Consider the following 21383-nt stretch of genomic DNA (forward strand, 5'->3'; position numbering starts at 1 on the left):
AGTTTTGTTTTATCAGTTAAGATGAATCACTGAATATGAAATAGGACCATGTCATACAAACAGCAAACTTCTAATATGATTCTCCTCTGTTCTGTAGTTAAGCATTGAATGCTCTCGACTCCTACACCCAGACTGTGACTAGCTTCTCTCTGCCTTACTGGAAGCGTGGGACTGGCCCACTAAAATTTCTTTATCTGCTGGGACACCAATTTTTAAATATATTTGACCTTAACTTTTAATTAAGAAGATAAATGGGTTGTGTGAGAGACAGCATATTTGAGGCAAATCAATTTAATGAGTCAAGTCACATTTTGCCTTTTCTCTACATCTAAAGAAAAAAAAGAGCCCCCCCCCCCCCCCCCCCAAAAAAAAACCTACTGATTGCTGCTTTAGAACTCGAGCTAGCTCTCTGTATGATACCCAATCCAATACTGAAGAGGACTGGGAAACCTGTATATTTATGGCAGACAGCTGAAAGAGGAGGAGATAGGGGAAAAATAAGGAGTAGCAACTTGGAGAACGAACATGCTGAAGTTGCAAAAGTTGCAACCAGAGCTGCATAGTGAAGGACATTTAAAGCAGCTGCTGCAGCACCACAAAGCAGCCCAGCCCCAGCAGATGGACTTTCACAGTTGTGATGGGCAGAGCACTCCCTTTTCTGCAGATTCCTGAAGGATAAGAGAACTATCACCACCTGCTTTTACAAGTGGTTGGTTCATTAAAATACACAGGCCAACAGCTGGCTGGTTTACAAGACAGGAAAAAAAAAAAATTTTGTTGTTCCTAAAAAACGCATGGATTTATATTATTATTTAAGTATGACTTTATACACCATCAGAAAGCAGTAAGATAAGGGAATGATTAGTGGAGTCTTGCAAGTGCTTCAGATACCTTTGTTTCAAGACATCTAAGATAATCAAGTCAGCACTGGCAGATCTGCAGCTACAGGACCTGAACAGGATTCAGTTTGTCACTTTTCTGTATCTGAATTGTCAGAATACGCTGTCTTCCCCCAACCAGAACTAGCTGAAGTTTCCAAAAGAAAAGCAGTTAGCACTAACTTTCCTAAACAACAAAGATCTCTGCTAACATCCTCTTAATTCCAGAAAACTTAAAAAAAAAAAGAATATCTTGTCTTGACAGATTTTCAGTTTAAAAAGAGATTAGGAACTACAAATTTGCCGCATTTTAATAAAAAAAAACCCATTACTTACAGTAACAGAATGATAGTAAAAAAAAAAAGGGCACCATGAACACTGCATACACTGTAAACAGTTGACAAAATTATTTAAAAGGCAAGACACAATTCAGTAGTGAATAATGGTGAAATGTAGTTTCCTCTTTACTGAATCAGTCATCAGAGTCAGAAACCAGGGACAGCAGAAGCCTTCAGATGCGAGCTTTCATTTGTAGGAAAGACCGAAGAGTTCCAGCATTCTGAGCTTCTCTCTCAGAAAGCATTCTCCTCCCTACAAATTCTGTGCCATCCACCCTTGTTCAAATATGGCACTTGCCTAAGTTTTCAAGGTAAGATAAGTACAAATCATGTTCTCATGCTCAGATGTTTACAGAGCCTTAAATACACAGAGCTTCTCAAAATCATAGTTTCTTTTGCCAGGCACTCTCAAACATCCACATTTTACAGTCCATAGCATCCAAACTACTGTATGTTGTAAAAGTGTACTATATTTTTCCATTCCAACGTATCTATAAAATCATACTTACTCAGAAAAACACACGAGATAGACTTCAAGTGCAAAGGACTCCTTCCAGCTCACGGGAGATGATTACAAGCCTAACCTAAGACCCCACAATATGCTCAAACCTCAAGCCTTCCAGTGGTTTTAACCAGAGCATCAGATTCAACAATGTCATTCACTGAATTAATCCTGGCACAAGTCAGTTTCAGTTGAAAATCCCAGGATCGACGTAAGGATATGCAAGAAACTCCCCCAGTTTATTGCCTTCTGCATCGTAATGGAGCATCCGAAAACAGACATCACAGAAGAAACAAGGATCCTCTGGTGCCAGACTGTCTCTGTTGGTTACCCACCTGCAGGTTACAAAACACAAGTGGTTTTTTTTACCAGTGCTACACACTTGTGGCAAACATCTCAGCATTTTACTCAGGACTGGGGATGGCAGCAACAAACATCAGTAATAATTTAATATACACAAGGTACTACCTATATTGCATATCTCCCATCCCACACATACAGCTCATTTTCAAACTCCACACTCCTTCCGTGTCAATCCCAGCAGCTACAGCAGCACTTCCTGAGAAACTCCTCAAACCTGTGTAGCTGGTACAATGCATAAAAAAAATAATATGAATCATCTGTCTACCCTGTGGCCATCTAAGTCATAAAAGATAAATATTTTTTTCCCTTAATGCAAGAAACTGTGAAATGGAGCAGACATGTACTGACCCAAGTTCCTCTGAGTAATCAAAACCATTTAGGAGTATAAAAGCAGGACCCAAATGATGCAGACAGGACAAGGTGAGGATTGCAGCACACTCCAGCAAGCACTGAAGTTAACATGAGCACAACAAGTACAAAAAGGGCCTGCCATCTCACTGAGTAATTAATTTATGATAGCACTCAAGAGCCCACAACAGTTGAAGGCCTCCCTTGATTACAGATGCTATCTGCACAGATTAGAACACACTGGACAGCCAGCCAAAGCAGCTCTGCTGTCTATGGTTTAGCATGCCCCCACTTAAGCTTAGTGCTTAATCCTGGTTTTAATTTAATGCATTTACATCACCTCTGGTAATGCCCTCCCCATCCCATCTTTCCCCCATATTGACCCTTCGGCTCCACCTCCCCTTATGGCCAAATGTTTCAGAGATTATAGGTCCTTGTGAAGGCATCCTCAGGGCTCTGCTAGGAGCACTAGGATGGACTCCCATCTCAAGGGGAATTGGTTCTTTGCCTGATTTCAGGGAAGTCTAAGGCCAAACAAGCAAGACAACAAAGACACAGTTGCTTGTGTTAAACAGAGGCTGAGAGAATAAGCTGTCCTGAGGGGGAAAAAAAAGGTCAAACAGTGTTTTTGCAAATAAATCATTCACATCTATAAAATCAGAGAGCCTAGCCTAGTTTTTAGAGAAATTACTACTGTTTATTGGAAGTCTGTCTTGTATCTAAACTAACATCACTAAAGCAAATAAAGAGCACCAAATTAATATTTTAGAAAATTCTCCTTTAAATGCAGAAAATCACAAAGAGTTACTTCAAGAACAGCTGCAGAGCCCACAGTTTTCAGACAGAGGTTAGGAGTTTCCTGTGGGGAAAGTTAAATGCCTTTTAAAAAGCTCTAGATTTTACTATATTAGAGTTGTGATTTTATATGATCTGTCGATCTATACCTGTGTAGATGCTAGATTAAACAAATGTGCTCTATGAATTCTGGTAAATGAATTTGAAACACATATTTTGCAAAGGAGGAAAATGCAGCATTTTCCCCCAAAAAGTAGGATTTTCAAAAGTAATTGATAAGATAGCCAAGTTCTAGATACGTAAAAGAACATGAGCCAAATAATTAATCTCTTACTTACTTAGTTCTTTTGAAACTCCTGAACCAATTCCAAATGAACACTACCTGCAGGAAGCCTTTTCCTGGTTACAGAGAGGTCAACTGCTTGAAGAGCGAAGATTATTATTATTATGAAATATATACAGAGCTTTGATTTTTACTATTGTTTTTGGAGCTAGTAGCAGCACCTAGAAAGACTTAACTAAGATGACAATAGCATCAAGAATGTAGCATACCTTGCTGTATACATGTTGCACACAAAGCATTTTCTGGTACATAGCCAATGTTTCTTGACCAGCAAGGGATATAAAGTCCTATCCAGACAGTCATCATGATGAACAAGCCTTGAGGGAAATAAATAAATATAACACATATATTAAGATATTGCCATATTGAAATTTATCTGAACATAAACATGGACATTGAAAATAAGGTATAATTTAAAGTCTCATGCAAACTATGACTAGACTTCTGCTTAACATTTCTTAACACAGATTAAGATCTGGATATAGACTGTTAGTTGCACCATATGTGGATTTTATGGTCACAAGTAAATTCAGCTTGTGCAGTAACTCAGAAGTCTTCAGACCATCTCCTTTCTGTGGTCTTTTTAAAGTTTTTATCTCCTATACATACTAACAAACTTTTGTCAGGTGAATACTCAGATCATCTATGTGCAACATCTATGCTTTTATCTGGGTTATGTTCCCTTTGGAAAGCACCATGTATTATCAATACTTTGATACAGCAGGCTCCTGGGAACAGAAAATGACCTGTCATCCACTACAAGACAACCACAGGAGTGCTCTCTCTTTTTTGCGATGAGCAAAATCTACACAATAGTTCTATGGTTGATGTGGCTGCCACCTCACAGTACTATCACCCTCTCTGTCTCTTCCTGGCCTGTCCACCTCAGCCCACTATTTCCACTCCTCTATTCTCTTTTCAGCTCCTGCTCCTTAGCTTCAAGTTCAGACTAACAGTCCAGTTGAGTCTAGTCACAGCCTACAACATTCTGCTCTCTGGTACTCCAGAATCAGTATGTAAATCTGTCCCACATTGGCAAAAAAAAAAAAAAAAAAAAAAAAAAAGCAAGGAAGATTACTCTCCTTCCTTCAGATATTCCCATGTATATGAAAGAAAAATTTAAGCTCTGCAGAAGGCAGCAGAACAATCTTAAAACAAGTAAGTCAGTCTAACAAACATTCAGCATTCAATATCTGAAATTTCTCCAGAGAAGGCTTACTTTCATTTGCCTAAGGACTCCCAAAGAATAGTAACTTACCTTATATCTGTGATTATAATGATGTGTTCACAGTTCCCTTGGTGGCAGTAAAGGTATGGAAACCCAATTTTGAGGTATAAATCATTAAAAACATAATCCTCCATCTTAACAGACCGAAGATTCTCATAGCCTCTGTCATGAGATTCTGACCACTCTATAATTGTCCTGAAAACAGAAAGGCCATCAGCACAGCAAAGCTATGAACTGTGAACGCAGAGAAAAAGATGCCCTGGGGACATGCAAAGCTCTTCACTGAGACATGGTTAAATAATGGAAATTAAAATGGTTCACAACATTTGGTAATAATTTAAGGTGAGATACAGCACTACTACAACACTGTAGAACTGTTTGCTGTTCTTGTGGAACATCTGCCTTTCATTCCTCACCAGGCAGCTTGCTGAGGAGTTTTAGTCAGTGTATGCTCCTGATGGCACCCATCCAGGTCAGACTGTTCGCAGCACAATACTTCTTAACTAGTCCCATAATTCAAGTTACTAGCAGGTCATTTTGCCCCCTTCGTCAATGACTTAATTTCAAAAATTAAAAAGCTTTTTGTTCTAGTTTTGCTTTTTCAAGGAGAAATACAAAGCTGACAGGTGCAGTTACATTTGCAAAATTTAGCACTGGAAGGGCGGTGGCCACTGTAAATTTCTTTTTGGCTTTTCAGCACACTCCTACACACAAGGCATCTAACTCTGCAAGCTGTGCATCCTATGACAAGCCCATCTGTGAAGACCATTGTTGTTGACAGACACAAGAAGTAAAATATTAATTTCCCTGAATTCACATCAAAGTCTGGCAGAACAACAGGGTCCAACAGGGTCAGCTCTTCCATACCAGCCATTTTAAACATTTTGCTCTCCAAAATCTCACTCGTCTATCAGCAAGACCATACTTCCTTAAAATATCAGATTTCTTTTCTGATCAGTCATACAGACTCCATGTTGACTTTACCATGAAGGCATTCAAGTACAACCACTGCCACACAGCTGAGCTTGTTTTCTTTCTGACCATTTTCTACCTTTTGATTGCCATCACAAGTAGGGAAGGTACTTAAAAACCCAGTACAAAATGGCACCTGTCACTTTACACAGAAATCCCATCTCAACAGAGCAAAAAAAGGATTTGCAGGTTAAATGGGTTAATGGGTTCATACTCTTTTCAAAAGGGAAGTGAATGGAAGGAAAAAGTAGAGCAAGTTAAGTTAAACTTCTCTGTAAGAACCAATTAATCATTGAAAAACAGTAGAAAAAGTCCATTCCAGCTTAATACCCTAGATATTCCAGTATCTGTCACACCACAAGTCATAAACAAAATAAAACAAATGTTATGTTCCTTAACATTTTCCAAATACTGTACCTGCTCAGATCTCTGCACTCTGGATATCTTTTATCATTATAGAAGATGCCTTCAAAATAGAAGAAGGCAGATTTGTAGAGATCCTGAGAGACAGAGAGAGAGGTCTCCATTAGTGTTATGAAAGAATAAATACCTTAAAAAAGAACATGCCAAAAATCCAAGAATTTTAGGTATCTAAAGTACATTAAGAGACCTCATTCATTAGGTGTCAAAGAAAAGTTCTGCTTTGACTATAGATGCTGATGTGACAGCTAGGCTCATATCATTTGACTGCAAACTACGCAGCTACTGTGCTGATATTGTTCTCAAGGCATTACAGGTTACTTTAATGCTCTTCTCTTATTTCTGTCCCCATCATAGCAGTTATGGACTTCTACAAAAACACAGAACACAGGCATCACTGCACAAATCCTGTAATTTCAAGGCACTGACTTGAAAAAACAATAATATTTTTAAAAATTAGCAAGATGCAGTGTGTTTACTTTGGATGGCTACCAGACACCTATCCAGCTGCTCTCTCACTCCTCTTTCTTAACAGGACTGGGCAAACAAAGTAACACAGGCAAGCTCATGGGCTCAGACAAAGGCAGTTTAATGAGAAAAAGCAAAGGCTGCATGCAGAAGCAAAGTAAAAAAAAAAAAGGAATCTTATTCCCTATTTCCCATCAGCAGATGATGGTCAGGCAGTGGAATAAGCTGCTCAGGGAACTGGTGAAATCACCATCACTGGGAATGTTGTAAAGGTATATGAATGTGGCACTTGGAGATACGGTTCAGAGAACATAGTGATGGGAAGTTAATGTTTAGCTCAGCTTGTGGACTTCAGTTGGCATCTGGTGACTCTTGCACTGAGGGTATGAATGCCATAAATTGTTAATTTTCTTTGATGGAAGAGAATGTTACAAATGGACTGTCTACATGTGATAAGCTTTGTAATTAAGGAATAATTTTGAAGGATGATAGATTTTCTTGTGAGACCCTAGAAGTGAGGTGATTGGACCTTCCAGAATTGCCTGCCTGACCTTTTATACAGATGTGACCAGGAAGCACTCTCATGTGTAGCTGTGCATATGTGAGCATGCGTGCAGGGGACAAGGCTTCAATTACTCTGTCATTTCAGTAAGAAGCACTTTGTGCTCCGATCAAATGCACAGAGTTAACTTGGTATGGAGTTAATTTGCTTCACAGCAGCCCCTGTGCATGCTCTGCATTTTTGATGAGGGGGAGTTGATAATACATCAGTGTTTTGGCTACTGCTGGGTAGTGCTTGCACAGCTTCAAGGCTGTCTCTCCAAGTCTCCCCAAGACCAGTGGGCTGGGGCTGGGTGAGAGGCTGAGAGGAAATGTAGCTGGTACAGCTGACCCAAACAGACCCAAAAAGGACATCCCACATCACATGATGCTGTGCTCAGCAGTAAGAGCTGGAGGGAAAGAGGAAGGGGTGATTCACAGTGAAAGCATTTGTCTTCCAAAGCAGCTACCATGCATGCTGAGGCCTCAGGAAGTCATTGGAATAGAATCATAGAATTACTAAGGTTGTAAAAAACTTTTAAGATCATCAAGTACAACCATTAACCTAGCACTGCCATGTTCACCACTAAACTATGTCCCAGGTGCCACATCCACACATTTCTGAACACTTTAATAGCTGATGACGCCACAACTTCCCTGGGTAGCTTGTTCCAATGTCTGACCATCCTAGCTGTGAAGAAATATTTCCCAATATCCAATCTAAACCTTCTTTGGTGCAATTGGAGGCTGTTTCCTCTAATCCTGTTTCTTGTTACCCAGGAGAACTGGCCCCATACCTGGCTATACTTGCCTCACCCTCCTTTCAGATAGCTGTAGAGAGTGATAATGTCTCTCTTGAGCCTCCTTTTCTCCCTCAGCCACTCTTCAAGGACTCAATATAGATGTTCCCTATTTATCCTAAATGAGAAAACCATGGACAACCAGGCACTCTCCATCACCAGACCAGTCTGGGGATGCCCATTTGTGACCAGAAGTCTCTTTGAGCTATTAACTCTGGGCTGTCAAAACACAGGTAAAGAAGACACCGGGACCAAAGACAGGACTTCTCAGATGACCTGCATGAAGCCACAGTGGTAGGAATGTGTTTTACATTCAGACTCTTCGATTCAGTTCTGCCTGTTACCTCTCTGCTACTGACACAAAACTGGAAGGAGTGGCTGATACAGCAGATGATCCTGCTGCCAGCCAAAGGAATCTTAACAGCCCAGAGTAATGGGCCAACAAGAACTCGGTGAGGTTAAGCAAGGAGAATTGCAAGGTCTTGCCCCTGGGGATAAACAAGCTGGTGCTCCACTGTATGCTGAGGGCCACTCAGCTGGACAGCAGCTAGGCAAAAAAAACCTGGGGATCCCAGTAGATCCCAAATTGAACATGAGGCAACAACATGTCCTTGCAGCAAATGGAGCAGATGGGATCCTGCACTGCATTAGATAAAATAACACCAGCAGGTTAAGAGAGGTGATCCTTCAGTACTCCACAGAACTAGGGAGGCCATACCTAAAGTCCTGTCTTCAGTTCTTGGATGCTCAGTATAAGAGAGACATGGACATATTGGAGAAAGAATACCACAAGGTCCATGAAGATGAAGGGACTGCAGCATCTCTCCTAAAATGAGTGGCTGAGAGAGCTGTGAATTATAACCCTGAAGAGAAAGCTCAGGTAGGGGAATCTTATTAACATACACAATACCTCTGAGGAGGGTGCACGGAGGATGGAGCCAGGTTCATTTTGAGTGAGAGGTTCAGAGTCAGTAAGCACAAACTGAAACATATGCAGCTCCCCTGAACCTCAAGAAACACTTTACTGACACAGGTGACTGAACACTGACACAGATTGTCCAGGGAGACTGTGCAAACTCCATTCTTGGAGATATGCAAAAAATATCTGGACATGGTCATGGACAACCAGCTGTAGGTGGCCTTGCTTGAGCAGAGGGAGTAGACCAGATGACCTCCACAAGTGTCTTTCAACCTCAACCATTCTATGATATTACATATATTATATGTCATACAATGTATGATCGAAGTGATTCAATTTCAGTTTTTTCAACTAGATGACTTGTTTTGTTCTTATGCAGAAAACACGTAGGAACTTTGGGAGAGAAGAATAATCTTCATCCCTACATTTGATCAGGATCCAGTTGCAAACAACAAAACACAGTGGGATGGTCTATCTTATCATTATTAGTGGGATTAAGCTATTACCTCTGGTGTTTCAGCGCAAAATAAAATCAGTCCACAGGAATATATCAATGCAAAACTCACTGCTTGTGTAGAAACTTCCTAGCAGTAGCAATGATGATGTTTTTCTTGATATTGCACAAAACAGATCATCTTGGTTATGCCACTATGAGGTATTTACTTGCAGTGCAACCAACAGGCAGAACCAATGGAGCTGAATTTAGTGCTGAAGACAAAACAACAAGACAAAACTCTGCCTCCCTCTCTGCTTTCAAGACTCCTACACATGTAGAGGGTTCCACATAGGAAGTTTTACCTTGCTGATGTGCTCTGGTGCTTGATCTGGCTGACTGCTGAACTCACCACCTATCTGGAGGTCACTGACGCAGGAAATCGAGTCTCTCAGCTCAGTGAGCTTCTGGCTGCCCAATACAAGGACTGTTTGGTAGGGTTTGTGATCCTTATGCTACAAAGAACACAGCATACAAACTTCAGATAAATTATAACTTGTCAGCATCAGCACTGCTCTTCATTTGACAGCTTAAGGTCATTACTGGCAGCATCTGGCTTATCGCTTCTCTGAAGAGCATCTTGCCACGGCCTCTCTTATGACTGACACTTAATAGTTTTGTTCAGAAACTGAAAAGTTACATTCTCCATCAGAAAGTGCAGAAAAGACAGAAAGTCTGATCTCACTTATACCAAATACAGAGAGAGTACCTTAATTTTCATGTATTTAGTTTCAGGCTTTGAGCTTTCTGTAAAATAAATTAACAACTGAATAACTATTGTATGAGTTTTGTTATGTAAACCACTAACAGAATGAAAGCTAGATGATGCAAGTGCCTTATGAAATTACCAGAGCTGAAGAGTTTATAAAGTCTTCAGTAGACTCACTGATTTTAGCAGCTTGGGAGAGCACCTGAATAGGAAAGAATCAGAATCCAACCCAGAAAATTTCATACCAACCTTCTGAAATATAACAGGATAAAAGATGTTCAGGGTTAAAAGTAGCTCTCCCTCCTCAATTAGATCTGTTGGATTGTCTGGCCTCTTTCCAGTTGCAAGTGACTCCTGGAAAAACATACAAACACACACACGCATGTATGTATTATATTGGCAACCATACATATATACATATATATATATATACACATACACACACACACACACACATACATATATATGTAAAATAAACCCTGCATAACAGTCTGAGAAATGCTAACTCATTTTTGACTTCATGTAACCTTCTGAATTGAAAACGGACTACTTCCTTCAAGGTAGAAAGGTGAGAAACTTCTCCAATTACTGATTTCAAGCATGCTCCTTCATTTCTCAGCTTTGTTACAAGACAGCTGGCTGCTCCTTCGCTATTGAGAGGCCCCACATAAAGGAATTAGAGGCTGCTGTCATTCTGCCTTCATGGAACCCAGCTGCTACGAACTTTCACCACTTAATGCTTTGAAATGCTCTTTGAATGCTTTCATATATAAAAGGGGATTGCAACCCTTAACTTGGGAAACACTAACCTAGAAAATATACACAAAATGAAATAAAGGAAAATTACAGTCAGTGCAACACTTCCTCTTATTAGGGAAGCTAGACATAACCGGAGGCCACAATTTCTCCAAAATCGAAACCCAAAACCCAGCACTGCCCTTGCCACAGGACTGTGTTTTATAAAATAAGTAAATGCATCACTACATTTCCATCCTGCTTTGTATTTAAGACACAGCCCAGCTGTGAGAATGAGGGAGAATACTTTTCTGTGGCAGTGTCCTCCCTTTCCAACAAATCAAGAGAGAATACTGCCTGCACAAACACCTCCCACCAGCATGGAGTATTCCTCAGATTCAGTAACAGGAACTTGTACTCCTGTGAGACTCAGATATATTTGTGCTCTCTGCCTTGCATCAGCCTTCTTCATGCGACACATTCCTTGAGCAGTTTCTTACTGCTCTCCTCCCGTATGAAGGCATCATGGTCCCAACCACAGAATCACAGTTCTGACACAGCTTGCTTAAAGAATGCAGTGAATGACCATGTGCTCATTCTTCAGAGACAGCAGTAAGACACCACTCATTGAATCCCTTTATGAAAGTTTCTGTTGCTAATATTTTCTCAGATAATCCCCAGACTAAGAGTCCAGCAGAGTAGTTGCATCATGTTGTTTACAAAGTGTGCCTGGGTCTCTGAACAGCTGAAACATAACTCAGGTCAGACCAGGAAACCTCAAGGGGAAAAACAAGTCTAGTAGTCACATGAGGTTCTTTCCTCACTACACTTCTGTTCCTAATTTTTACAGCAGTTCATGGCTATGTACTCCAGCCCTTCAGTGTCCCTGAAAGAGTTCAAAGAATGCATATATGCGGTGCTTAGGGACACAGTTTAGTGGTGGATCTGGCAGTGTTAAAGTAATGGTTGGGGTCAACAATCCTAAAGGTCTTTTAACTTTAATGATTCTATGAACATTTATGAATTGAGGTTTTGTTGTTTAAGACTTCAATGGTTGTCAAGAAATCATTAAAAAAAGTATTAAGCATAGTTAAAAAATTCCAGGAAGACTTACTGGAGGGGCTGATGACTACACTCTTGGTTCCTGGCAGTTCAGAATGGCTGAAAAACTTGGGTTATGAGGCTCAGAATTAGGAATTTACCACCACTGTGCTGCTACTGTCCCTTCTTTCAGCCCTACTGAAACTAGCTAATAATCATTCATGCACTGAAGCTTAGTTTCCAACACCGGACTCCAGGAGCAAAGCCATCACACATTTTTTCTAGCTCTATGTCTAGCTGTAAGTTCACAGCACTTAAAAAAAGCAGTCATCTAGTGGTAACGAGCTGGAGTTGCTTCTTAACTACATCCAGTATTAATAGAAAGAGCAGACTTCCTGTCCCATCTTTTTATAAAATGTCTTTATCCTTAATCACTACTTGCAAATTTGTATCTGCAAACATTTACAGTGTATATTTCATAGTGGTGAATAAAAAGCAACCAGAAGTTGGATTTTGGATGTCTTGACTACCTATAAGATCACAGGCAACTCACCATCTCATAGGTAAGAGTTTCTTGTCTGCAAGCCCGATCCACAATAATTGTTTCTTCTCTTCTTTCTAAGGCCTTCTTTCTAATTCTGAAGGGCAGGAACACAAGACAAAATTTCATTCAACAATTTCCCTGTATAATTTCAAGAATTTCATACTTTTAAATGACACAAACTACTACAGAGCAGATTTCAAAGAACAGGATTCCTGTCTGTCTTAATGGGACAGACTGACTTAAAATACTCATCTCCTGACTCTCATAAAACCTGATAGGGCACAGGCCAGCTTGTGCACTTCAGCTGGTGGGTTTTCCCCCCTTAACTGCAAATGACAGGTTATTTGTGAGTAATTTTACACTCAAAATAAAAAATAGCAAAATGTTGTTTGAAGAGGTTGTCCTAAGACAAAACACTTTGCGACCTTTGAGGAAGCTATTTCAACAATTCTTTCCGCTTCAAAAAAAACTGAACGCACATTCAAGCAAAACACAAGTTAAAAAACAACACACAAGTATTTTTTCTCAGCCCCATATCACAGACACTTTAGAAAAATCCAAAAATAAACCTTCATTATCATTTCTAGAAGAAAGAGTATCAAAAGTAGAATACTGACTAAAATACATTTAACCACTGCATGAACACCTAATCCTTAACATCCAGGACAAGTTTACTTATCCTCTAGACCCTCTCAAGGATCTTCAGTAACAATCAGGCTTAACACTGACCACAGTCTAAACACATTGCTTTACATTAGTGATATGCAGTACTGCAAAGGCCTGAACTGGCCAAGTTTGCCAGTTCATAGAAACCTTACATATATTGGTTAATATCTGAAATGCACCAGCAGTATCAGTGAACTCCATGAACAAAACAAAATTCAACAAAATAGAGTGGGTTCATATAAAGATGTTATCTGGGTACAGCATCAATACTTACAGTCTGGCTGTTACAGCATGACTGTGTTACTTAGAGGTATGAGAGAGGTTTCTTTGGAGGAACCTCACACACATGATTATCAGACAGCCCCTGCACATTCCAAATTTAGGCATTTACTTCAGAAGCACCTAGGTCCAGAAATCCTTTTCCAATAAGAAAAACGGCATATTCTGTATATCTTAATAAAAATTCCTAAGCAACATTCAAGCCGAAGACTCATACCAATGGCCCTGTCATAAGCTGGTGTTTCTGCCCTTATGGTATTTTTGCATGGTGCTCCAGAAAGCATTGCCTGTGAAGGGAATAAGCAGCCAGCCATACTTCCATGCTGATTTTCCACCCCACCCGAAATAAGGGTACCATGAGAGCACTCTAACAGCATACCGAAGAGTGAGCAGACTGCTATCTTCAGGAATAACATCTGGGTCCTCTTCTTTTTCAGAAGACATTAACATATCAATGCTAGAACAATAAACAAATAACAGATAGAATCACAAAAACATAGAACAGTTTGGTTAAAAGGGACCTTACAATATCATCTAGTTCGATTCCCCCCAGCAGCATTGGCATGGACATTTTTTGCTGGACCAGGTTGCTCAGGGGCACATACAACCTTCTCTAACTTCCAGGGATGGAACATCCACAAATTCTCTGGGCAACCTGTTCCAGTGCCTCACCACGCTACAGAGTAAACAATTTCTTCTTGATATTTAATCTAAATCTAGAGCTGTCCTCTTTGGACACAGCAGTGATTTCTCACAGTATGTGTACAAGTACGAGAGGCAGGAACCCAGAGGTGGTTTCATACCTGGTTCCATTTATGAGTTCCCATTTCAGGTTGTGCACTGCAGCACATCAGAATCAGAGGAATCATCATACGCACATCCCTTCCTCTGTAGTCCTTCCCAGAAGCATTTTGCATTAATCACAATAGAATTTTATCCAGCTTAAAGATAGTCTGAGGAAAAAACCATATTTAAAGCAGAGAACTGCTTTGAATGAGACTTGGCTGCTTTTGTCTCTTCTCTTTTGCAGTCTAAAAGGCAGGGCTTACTCCAGTGTCTAAGTCCACCTGCAGTTTGAATCCCAGCAAACTGTGTTTCACAGTTTTCACCTCAAACAGAAAATATTTTTTTTTTAAGTTACTGAGAAAATGGGATTCTTTCAAAAACATCATTTAAAAAGGAACTTTAGAGTAATGAGCCACAACCTCCTGGAAACAGAATGAACTTTGTGCTTAGATTCCCACTTGAGGAAGTGGAGGCAGAGACAACCAAGTGAATCCTGTGTCAAATGTAGACTGAAACACAGCTGAGAAATAGTAATTTAACTAACAGAAAGATGGAGAACAGCACTTTGGAGAACACAGTTCAACCATTAACCTTTTAGATACAGTTGTTCTCCATGTGGCATAGAGCTGTGCTACAAGCAGTCCACATAATAAAGTAAAGGATATCCCCTGACAGATAAATCAACTCACAACTGACCCTTTCTGTAAAACTGACAACGTGAACAAATTATTTATCCAAAGTCTTCAGCACATGGATCAGTGATCCCATTCACCACAGAGAACAAGTCACTAGATTAAGTACCATTTTGAGGAAATGACTACATATTCAGTTATTTAAACACCACAGGTATGATTTGCAGGATCTGAAAATGTCTATTACCTACCATTGTGAATTTTCATTTGCATCAAAGGTGACAGTTTCCCATATCCCTTCTGTGCCAGAATCCACCGATAATATGTCAGATCTTACTAACAATACTTGTGCTTTTCTTTCTTCCCATAGCCCTAGGTGGGATCTCCGACTGTGCTATCCACACCATGACCATTAATTGCCTGCTTCAGGGAAAAAACTAATATCCCCAGAAAACCTGCTACAAGCAGACACTATGTAAAATACTTGTCATTAAAACTGCTTCTTCTTTTTCCTTGTAAGGACTGAAAGGTATTTAGTGTAAAGAGATACTGACATTGAACCCCTGACAAGTTCCATGGAAGCTTGCATGCACTAGTACTGTCGCTTCTCACTTCTGAAAAGTCAGAAACCATCAATTTCTAAAGGTAAAGCAGAGCACCTTTTTTAGTATTAAAACTCATTCTGATAATTGATTACATGTGTTTTTGTATCACATACACTGAAGTCTTGAAAGGCTTTGCTGTGTGGCCTTACACACAGGCCATGCTGGAGCTCCCACTGTGTAACTCCACTGCTGCCAGTGGAACCACATAAGCAAAGCTTGGTCCATGGTCCTGAGGAAATCAAGCTTTACAGACATGAAGTATATGCTGACCCTCCAGAAATGAAGGCTAAGTCAATGTCAGACACAGAAGTGCATGCAAGACAGAGTTTGCACCAGGAACACCCTCACTCCTGACTGCCACAAGATTGGGATCCTGCTGTGTCCCCACAGAGACTGTTCCTGCACGCACAACAAATTCATTCAGTTGCATAGCTGCAACAGAGAGGAAAACACTGGCCATGCTGTTTAACTGAAACCAAGGTGAAGCGCAGGACACTAATGAGGAACAATAGTTGAAAGTTTGAAAAAAGCCACATGCAAAGTGTTATCTGAATTTATGTCCCCTATGAAGATATTTTAAGGTGACCAGAAATAAAAATGCCAAAGAAACTCTCTGGAAATGTAGACTTGGAAACAGACTACCAATGAAGCATTTAATCACTGTGACTTTACCTTTCCCAGAATATTCTAGCAGCACAATGAGTTTTCTCTTTTAGAAATTCAAAGATACTTTAGCATTTGGCCTGATACTTTATAATAAGCAGATACAATGTCCATATTACTCTTTATATTGCACATATTTTAAAGGTACTACTTTCATCACCTTTGAGACACTAATACCACAAGACGCTAAATACTAATACGTTAAGACGTTAATGCTAGCTTAATGCAGCTTTATAACACATCCCAAGAGATATTTACAACTACCCCTTCTAATAAAACTAGAAGGTGAATTAGGGCTGAAGTTGAATAAGGTACCTGCAAGCCTCACCTCTCCTGACCTGCCTAAAATCCACAGTGATTTGAGGCTTAGCCTGCCCTACACATGCATGCAACAAGTCACACGGTAGACAAAACAGAATAACATAACTTAGCATCTCCAACATTCAACAACTTCAGTCACTCCAGCACCAATTATGAATAATACGTGTTTGCTCACAGACTCCTGAGGCACTTGAACAAAACCTAGAATTTTTCTCTTTTGACACCTTGGTTAAGAGAATTACTGATGGAATCTACCAGATAAAGACACAATTTTATACCTGTTTATGATCTGATGAAAACACAAGCAATCTCTATAATGATTATCAGCACACAACTTGATATAACTTGCAATAGGCAAGGCATTCTTACTGAGACAAATGCAAGTGGGTGAAGACACCAATTTTTTTCTTCATTCTGTTTGTAGGAATCTATTACAGGAAGAAAATATAGTAAAATACTAATAATAAAACAAAAACAAACAAGCATAGCAACAACAAAAAAAACCACACAAAAACCCCCATAATACCCAAAAAAAACCAACCCAAAAACCAAACCAAACATACCCTAAAGCAACCAAACAAAAAAATCCCACAATAACCACATTGCACTGGGGTGCCCAAAGAGTTATTAAAATAAAATAATTTAAACATGATACATTTCAATGTATTGTATTTCAAGGAAATTTTATTTCAATGTATTCAGTTCAATAACATTTCTCACCAGAAAACTCTACATTGTCAGGAATACTTAAATGTCACTATGTCACTACTCTAAAAAAGAAATTTAATGACAGATACTGAAAAACTTCATCCTGAATCCATGAAAGATTCCTTTAATCTAACACTATTTTAAAAATAGATGTGGGAGTGTCCACATCTTCCTATCTTTCTTCTGCCCAAAGAAAACCTACTTAATTTGTCAGAAGCCTCCTCAGTTTAGAGTCACAAAAATCTGTGTTTATTTTCATGATGCATTCATTTTGGCACTTGTAAAGTTATATTTACACCAGTAATACACGTGATCTCAGGATATTATAGAACAGATCTTGGTATAGCCCACTGTTCTTATCTCTGCTCAAGGGAGAAGTATGAGCAGCTCAGAGCAGGAGAGTGGAAGTGATCAGAGGTACCAGTTGGAGGTTGGTCAATGTTAAGGAGAGATTCAAGAGGCTAGGGCTCCTTAATTTAAAAGCAAAAGCACATGGAGATTATGGATTGGGATTCCAGCCTGAACAGGGGAAAGGTCACACCAGGATGTGCAGGTTTAGCTTCACTCTCCTGCAAAGCCAACAAAAGTCTGCCAGATGATCAGTTTTCTCCCTGTCATAGATCACCAGTCTTTTTCCTCTTTCCTAAACAACCACCACTGACAGTACACTCAGCCTCAAACTGACAGCACTGCTCTGTAACACCAGCAAATGCAGACAGCAACTGAAATACAGCAGCTGTAAACTGAAAAAAGCAGAACAGAAGAAAAAAGCAGAAGGAATGCGGAGAAAAATAAAGAAACAACAGGAGAAGGTCCTTGGAACTCAAATGAAAACATCAACACACAGGATCAGGCAATAGAGTTGCCAGATAATAAGGAGCACAGGAGCAATCAGGGACCATCTACACTGGAAGAGCTTACAGAGTAATTGTCATAGTTTCTGCCACACCAGAATACAGAATACATTTTTTTTAAAACCAACATCATAGTCTATTTTCACTAAGTCTAATAATGGTAAAAATTTATGCTAATCATCAGAACTGTGACAGCTGAAGCACAAAACTATACATATAGAATCAAAACTCTGGCATGTCTTCCTTACTGATGGACTACAGATAAATTACCAACTGTGATGCTTTCTACAGGAATTACTGCCTGAAATCAGGCCTTTCAACAGTTGAAAGACAATTCTTACTATCCACGTGACCGGAAAGCCTTCCAGCCATAGCGTGTTAGATGCTGCTGCTGGTTCAGCACCCACAAAGCACTTTAATGGCTCTGACTTCACCAGTGCCCTGAGAAAAACAAGTCAGCTAAGGACCAAGAGACACTCAACAGGTACTGTATGCTGCCAGCTACCTGAAATACTCTAAACGATTTTAAGGGATTCAAACTAAAAGAGTGGAATTAGTATTAGGAAGAAATGCTGTGACAGTGTTGAGGTACTGGAACAGGCTGCCCAGAGACACTGTGGAAGCCCATCCCTAGAAGTGTTCGAGGCCAGGCTGGATGGGGCTTTGGGCTTTGAGCAACCTGGTCTAGTGAAAGGTATAGCTGTCCATGGCAGAATGATTGGAACAGGATGATCTTTAAAGTCCCTTCCAACCCAAACCACTCTGTGATTTTATGATTCTTTGTTAATACAAACAGATGCCTGGCTTATTTCTTCATATAAGGTATATGCTTCATTGTGCAACTGGGGCCTCCTAAAACCATGAAGATGTGCAGGTACCTTTAAGTACTTAACCAGTACCAGGTTGCTAAAAGTCTACCCATGTAACTTTAAGCACCAAACTGCTCAAATTCAGAGATGCAACAAAGTTTCCCCTACTGGAGCACTGTTCTCCAGAAAAATTGTTTCTCTTTCTGCATATCTGGCCTCCAGAAATGTTGGTGACCAATTCTTCATAAGGAACTTTACTACAGTATAATGAGTATTCAGTACAAATGAAAAAGTGGCAACTTTAGGTTTGGTATTGGGAAGAAATTCTTTACTGTGTGTGTGATGAGCCACTGGAACAGGTTGTCCAGAGAAGTTGTCGATGCTAGAACTCTGGCAGTGTTCAAGACCAGACTGGATGGAGCTCTAAGCTATCTGGTCTAGTGGAATGTGTCCCTGGACATGGCATGGGACTATATGCCTTTAAGGTCCATTCCAATCCCCTAATAGTCTATGACTCTGTAATTACTCGGGAAGTAGAAACAAACGTTTCACAGGCCCGGAAGAGGTTGCTCTGAAGTGGTTTTGCCGGAGCACCTTCCGCCTCTCTTGAAGAAGCACCGCGGCGTCCGCCGACAGCACCAGCCACCTCCCCCGCACCAGCGCCGAGCGAGGCCACCGGCATCCCCCTCGCACCGGTGCCGCAAATCCCGGCCTGAAGACAGCCGGGCTTCCCCACCTGCAGACGGCGCGCAGGTCGGCCGCCGTGCCCGGTACGCAGCCCAGCGCCGCCGCCACGTCCGTGTCCGCCTCTTCCGCCGCCTCCTCCTCCAGCGAAAGGTCGGGCGGCCCCAGCAGCCGCCGCCAGCCGAGGCCCAGGGTGCCCACGCGGAAGGCGCGCGTGTACATCTCCGCCGATTCGTAGTCGGGCGCAGCGGCCGTCTCTGCCATGGCCGCCGCCATGGTCACCGGGGCCCGCCCCCAGCCCGGCCCCCAGCCCGGCCCCCAGCCCGGCCCCCAGCCCGGCCCCCAGCCCGGCCCTCAGCCCGGCCCCCAGCCCGGCCCTGCCACACTCGTCAGGGGCTGCTGCGGCGCCGCCGCGAAAGCGACTGCGGAGCTTGTCCTGCCAGGAGGGAAACACCAGGCAGCGTCCGCCAGGGAGCAAACAATTCCCAAAAAAATGAAAACCAAACAAACAAACAGAAAAAAAAACCTTAAAGGAAAAAATAAAAAAAAAAAACACACTCCGTCTTCCCCCAAAAATTTCTCAGTTTATAAAAAAACGCACCTCGTCAGTGGTTCTAGAGCGTTACAAGCACTTTCACACAGAATCACAGAATCCGTGAAATCATTGGGTCCAACCTATAATCGAACCTTGTCATCTAGACCGCCAAAACTTAACTGCCACAACCAGTCTGCTTAAACACCTCCAGGGACAGTGACTCCACCACCTCCCTGGACAGCCCATTCCAATGCGCAGTCAGCCCTTCTGTGGAGAATTTCTTTCTAATGTCCAGCTAGACCTTCTCTGGCACAGCTTAAGACTGTCCTCTCATTCTGCCACTTGTTATCTGGGGAAAAACACCAATCCCCACCTGGCTATAAGCTCCTTTAGTATCTTTATGCTTCTCTCAAAGTGAAAACCTAATGCATTGGCACAATTACCAAGGCTAATGAGATGTATTACCTTTTACCTGACTAACACTGCTCATACCAATACTTATGAAGTATATGTATGTGTCAATCATCTGGGAATTCCCCACTAAAGTATTGTGACAAAGCTGACATGGGCACAACCTGTTAAGGAAGATGACAGAAGTAACTCTGGATTGCCCTAACTGATATGAATACCGATTGAACCACAGCCTTAGCACTTGCTTTGAGACAAAATATTAATGGAATCAGGGAATCAAAGTATGGTTTGAGTTCAACAAGGAACCTTAAAGATCATCTAGTTACAACCCTCATTGCTGTGAACAGGGATACCTTCTAGTAGAACAGGTTGCTCAAAGCCCTGTTCAGCCTGGTCTTGGACAGTGCCAGGGATAGGGCACCCACAACTTTTCTGGGCATCCCACTCCAGTGCCTAGCTCTCACAGTAAAGAATTTAATCCTAGCCTTCTTGAAATTTAAAACCATTGCCCCTTGTCTTGTCACTAACTGCCTTTATAGAAACCCTTTTTCCTTTTCATGAGACCCCTTGAGATGCTGGAAGACCATAGTGAAGTCTCCCTAAAGCCTTCTCCATGCTGAACAACTCCAGTTATCCCACCTATTCTTCATATTTCTCTAACTAGGAAAATAATTCTGGGAAAAGTGGCATGTTATCAGATGGTCTTGAAGCAAGGGGTGATGGTAAGACCTGAAAAAGTTCATGAAAGGAGACTGGATTTTTGCATGCTGTATGGAATGGGCAGAATGCCAAGAGAAGGTTATGAGATTTGCCTACTAGTTTCATTAAGTAAAGTAATAAAGAGGGAATTAAGAATGTAAGAAAGCCCAGCCAGAGCATATTTTGCTTTGCTTAGCAAAAGCAACGTGGCCTAAAGCCCTTATACCTCCTTAAGACTTGCACTGCATTTCAATGCTGAGTTCTTTTACTAGCTCTCATTAACCTCTGCCTCTTA

At 41.0% G+C, this 21383-nt stretch overlaps 1 protein-coding gene across 1 annotated transcript; it reads right to left on the reverse strand.

Annotated features, from left to right (window-relative positions):
- Positions 1 to 361: 361 nt before the first annotated feature.
- Positions 362 to 19731, reverse strand: SNAPC3 (small nuclear RNA activating complex polypeptide 3). Its single transcript, XM_058827877.1, has 9 exons — positions 19496 to 19731; positions 13761 to 13838; positions 12446 to 12530; positions 10366 to 10470; positions 9713 to 9862; positions 6185 to 6267; positions 4826 to 4990; positions 3777 to 3884; positions 362 to 2053 (listed from the first exon to the last, which is right to left on the reverse strand). The coding sequence occupies exons 1-9, from the start codon at positions 19717 to 19719 to the stop codon at positions 1906 to 1908; spliced, it is 1146 nt and encodes a 381-aa protein (XP_058683860.1). The 5' UTR covers positions 19720 to 19731; the 3' UTR covers positions 362 to 1905.
- Positions 19732 to 21383: the final 1652 nt, after the last annotated feature.

Source organism: Poecile atricapillus, chromosome Z (genome assembly GCF_030490865.1).
Source record: "Poecile atricapillus isolate bPoeAtr1 chromosome Z, bPoeAtr1.hap1, whole genome shotgun sequence".
Classification (NCBI taxonomy): Eukaryota; Metazoa; Chordata; class Aves; order Passeriformes; family Paridae; genus Poecile; species Poecile atricapillus.